The sequence below is a fragment of the Anoplophora glabripennis genome, unplaced genomic scaffold, assembly GCF_000390285.2.
Source record: "Anoplophora glabripennis isolate ALB-LARVAE unplaced genomic scaffold, Agla_2.0 scaffold4231, whole genome shotgun sequence".
Lineage (NCBI taxonomy): Eukaryota > Metazoa > Arthropoda > Insecta > Coleoptera > Cerambycidae > Anoplophora > Anoplophora glabripennis.
Genome location: NW_019420356.1, coordinates 1,658 through 6,570, shown reverse-complemented (window position 1 = coordinate 6,570; position 4,913 = coordinate 1,658). Strand labels below are relative to the sequence as shown.

At 30.8% G+C, this 4,913-nt stretch overlaps 1 protein-coding gene across 1 annotated transcript; it reads left to right on the top strand.

Moving 5' to 3' along the window:
* Window positions 1–1,687: 1,687 nt before the first annotated feature.
* Window positions 1,688–4,211, top strand: LOC111692862 (putative zinc finger protein 66; the record flags this gene model as incomplete). Its single annotated transcript, XM_023456991.1, has 2 exons — window positions 1,688–2,028; window positions 2,532–4,211. Coding segments are annotated over 2 exons (1,515 nt in total), but the record flags the coding sequence as incomplete, so codon positions are not given.
* Window positions 4,212–4,913: the final 702 nt, after the last annotated feature.

Sequence of the window (4,913 nt, the reverse complement as noted above, 5' to 3'; positions counted from 1 at the left end):
ACAAGTTTGCTTTGATATAAAAATTAATCTCTTATCTGATTTATAGTCGCTACTCCTACTTTTATTCTAAAAATAATTTTATATGCCGTAATGCGAACTCCAAGGAGACTGCAATAAAAAGGATTATAGTGGACCAGGGTAGGCTCCAAATCCCGGCTCCGAATCGTTCTTATCTGCTATACCTGGATTGTCTTGGCAATAGCTCTTAACTTGCATTCAGACAAAGTCTTGCTTTTTACACACACTTTTTTTGTTTTTATAAATGCATAATTAAAAATATCAAAAATTTTTCAATTTTTTTGTGAAATACGGTTTTTACAATCGTTACTTTTCAAATAAGAACAAGATGTAACAATTTGTAGAAAAACATCATTTATTCATAAAATTTCATTAATAGAGTTAACATAATAACAAAAATATAAATATAATGTATAAAGTTGAATGATCTGTTCGATAAACATGTGTGCATGGGGAACCGTGCACGTGCATATCATCTGCTCTGCGCCCGTCGCATCGATATCCAGCAGATCATAAACTAGCGCTGATAAAAGTGTCACATACCTACATTTCATTTCCAAAGTCTATGCAAGCACGCGGCTACTGTACTTTTAAGAAGCCATTTGTTTTTATTGAGGTGCAGTAAGAACAATTTGGACCCGGAATTTGGAGCCTAGCCTGGTCCACTATATAATCATTTTTATTGCAGTCTCCTTAGAGTCCGCATTAGACATATAAAATTATTTTCAGATTAAATTGTGCATTCCAGATTTTGCGAAAAAAAATAAGTGAGTAGTGACTGTAAATCAGATAAAAGAGTGCTATTAATTTTTATATCAAAGTAAACTTGTATGAATAAAACCCGCCGTGGGCTATTTTAATATATTTATTGCCATTTATTATAGGTGATAGTAAGAATCTAGAAATTTAAATGACAAATATTTATTCATCAATAATTTTCACAATAAAAGGCACATTCCTGTAGTAGAAACTAAAGTAGAACTGACAGACAGATAGATTGAACTAGCAATTTTTCTGTTCACTATGAAGAAAAGGCACAAAAAAACCAGACGACATTCTATTTACTACCACAACCATTGATCTTTTTTTATGTAGTATGTAAGTCGAATTTTATGCGCCTTTGTGTGGATTTTGATTATGAAAATACTTATTATTTTACCTACCATTAACTAATCCTTTCTAGGTTTGTAAACATCCTGTATAATTATTTCAAATAAACATTGACAGCATGAGCATAATTGGTAAGAGTCGACCTCTAGGGACAGCAAAATTGACTTGGTTTTAAGGCTCCCCACAAACATGTTTCTTTAGATTAGGTACCGTCTCGTCGGTATAGCAATTATAGAATAGTCGGCAGATGGCTGAGAAGCAGGTTGTGTTCTCGGTCACAATGCTTTCTAGATCACGTAACAAAAATTTTAATTTTTACATAATTTTAAACATGTATAATTAATTTGTAACATTAAAGAAATAATTTTACTTTACCATTGTTAATTATTGTCAGTTATAGACTACAGATTTATACATCTCTAAAAGAAATTAAATTTTCACGCAAATATCTGCTTTACCCGCATTAGAAAGATCACATTTACATTGGACACTTCCTGTTTCACTTCAGTGTCCACGTTTATCCAGAACATGGCGTAACATTGATATTTTGTTATTTTAGAACAACAGTGCTACCGATGACTCTGTTATATGCGGACCATGTTTTGATTCCCTTCATACTCATGGCAGTTTTTTAAAGAGCTGTCTTGAGGCACAGGAAAAATATAAAAGTGCTTACGGGCAGCCTTATATTAAATCTAAGGAATTTGAAATAAAACTGGAAGATGGTCAGGATGTGCAGGAGACATATAAAATCATTAACAAACAGACTTCTCTTAAATCTGAAAAGATTGAAATAAAACTGGAAAAAGATGGTCAAGATGAACAAAAGGAATGCAAGAATGTTTATATTAAATCCGAAGAGATTGAAATAAAAGTAGAGGAAGGCGGTCAGGACGGGTGGTAAGGAATTTTTGTAATTTTAAAATTTATTGCACTGCCCTTTCAAGATTTCTTTTTTATAGAGAGGTATATTTTCCAGTCTTGAGATGATTTAAACAATTTATTACAATCATCGATTTTTCATTAAAAAATCAGTTTTTAAAGAAAATTTTAACCTAACAATACCTACAATTTGAAAACAAAAAAGTACATTCTTTAATTAGATAACGGCAACATAATAACTATTGTATTGTCTGGAATAATTTGTCATTTTTTAAAATTTTTTGGTTATTTTGCCACACTACTCTTAAAAGCAGTAAATAAATTCCTGACACACCTTTGTGGCTTCAAAAATAAAATTTGTTGATTTTTAAACTAACAGTATTTTTGAGTTATGTAAACTAAGCCACCAAACTTTATAAAAAGCAAGCTTTGTATCTTTTATTGATACGATCTTCAACAGATAATATATTTCTCAAAACTCCTACTTGATTTTTAATGTTTATTTCATTACTATTTTTCAGCGATTCCTGTTCATGTAACTTAAATAAAGAAACAGTTGAAATTGAAAAGAGACACCTTTCAAAGGACGTGGGAGAAATAAAGAGTGAATGTAAATGTGAAACGGGATTTAATGAAAGCCTTACGACATCCTTGTCGGTTAACAACATCCAAAAACCCAATACCGAAAAGTTTACATTTCAGAATTGTGACCCTTCATCAGATACACAGTTGTACCAATGTGATAAATGCAAATATAAAACAAAACTTAAGGCGAGCTTGAAGAGGCATCAGATTACACACAAAGACTTTTCAGAAGTGCCAATTTACTTGTGCGATAAGTGCCCGTTCAGGACAAAGTATAAGTTTCTTCTCAAAACCCACCAATTAAATCATGAAAACCCTTCGGGAATCTTAACGTACAAATGCGATATTTGTACTTATGAAACTAAATACACCAGTCATTTGAAAAGGCATCAGTTGTTGCATACAAACTCTTCGGAAATCGAAATGTACAAGTGTAATACATGTGTTTATAAAACTAAATATAAGAATCACCTAAAAGTACATCAATTAACGCACAAAGACGCGTCGGAAATCCAAATGTACACCTGTGATACGTGTAGTTTTGAAACTAAGTATAAAGTTGTTCTAAACAGGCATCGGTTAAAGCACAAAAGTGTTTCAGAAATTCAAATGTACAAGTGTGATACTTGTACGTATGAAACTAAATATAAGAGTCATCTAAAAGTGCATCAGTTATCACACAAGGATTCTTCGGAAATTCAAATGTACAAGTGTGATGTTTGTCGTTTTGGAACTAAGTTTAGAAGCAATCTGAAGTCACACCAATTGAAACACAAAGAATTTTCACATGTCGAAATGAACAACCATCAACTAATTAAGAACCCTGCCGCAATACAAATGTGGGAAAGTGATACACACGGTGATATTGGTGATAAATGCCATCTTGCATGTCATCTGTCAATACATAAACGTTCAAACATCCAAGTATTCAAGTGTAACGAGTGCGTTTTTGAGACCAAACATAAACAGAACTTAAAGATTCACATGTTCAAACACCAGGATCCGTTGACAGTGCAACTGTACAAGTGTGACAAATGTGTATTCCAAACAAAGCACAAACGCAATCTCATTAGACACCAGTCAGTACACAAAAATCTTTTAGGATTGTAAGTTTTCGAGCAATTATGAAGACTAAATTTTAATATATCAGTTAAGCATGAACATAAACAATTTGGAATGATAAATGATGATACAAATTGACAGAAAGATTCAAATATACATAAACAATAAGGAGCCCGATATTATACAAGTACAAGTACTTTCATATGCATTTTGCGTACATTTTTCTTTTTTTTTGTGCGTTTGTATATGCAATAGGCAGTATACAGGGGAAGTCATAATTAGGTATAAAAGATTTAACCAAATTTTCGTTAGATCGAAACAGAAAAAGTTATGGCCCATCAAAGATTTTCTGTTGTTTTTTATTTATTTTTTATTTTATAACTCCGTCATTTTTTAAGATAGTTCAATGAAACTTGGCATTGGGGAGTTTTTGGAATGGCCAAACATGAATATAAGGTTATTTTTTACAACGTTGAAACTTCTTGAACCTTTTGTTTAATATTAAAATATATTTATTTTCTTGGGAATTGGGTTCTGGTGTGATAGTCGGTTTAAAAAAGGATAAAAAACAGCGTTGATTTTTTGACGTTTCGTTCCTGATCAGGAACTTTTTCAAAAGGCTTTTATTGTTAAAATTGTTATAATTAATAAATTAAAAACCTAAAACAAACAAGAACTTAATCAATATTTAGAATTTTTTCCCTGTAATTACAATTAATTTAATAAGAATATAATTTCATTAATACATGCCTAAACAACAACCATTTTACGTTAAAATTTAAAAAACGTGCATCAAAACATGAATTTTTGTTTTGACGGAAATAGTAGCTATATATTATTTAGAAACATACAGCTTCACTCAATAATGATACGTAAGATGTAAAATATTTTCACATTTACACACCTATGATATTTAAAATGAATGAAATGAAGAAGATATTTAATTAACGGACAAATATTTCCAGACAATTCTTTATTTACAACTGCTGTCTATTATGTATTTGTTTTATTTAAATAAATATTATTTTTTAATGCATATTTTATTAAACCCCCATATATTAATTATTATTCATGCAAACTAACAAATAATATTTTTCCGATATACTTGTGTATCCGAGGACCCAGAATAAAATGTTAGGAGTAAAATCAAACACCAATATCCCATATGCTACTCTCGGCAGCTTGTAGATCTCTGCCCAAATATATTTTTTAAATTATAATAGCACAAAAAATTATACACTATTCTGGCAAAAATA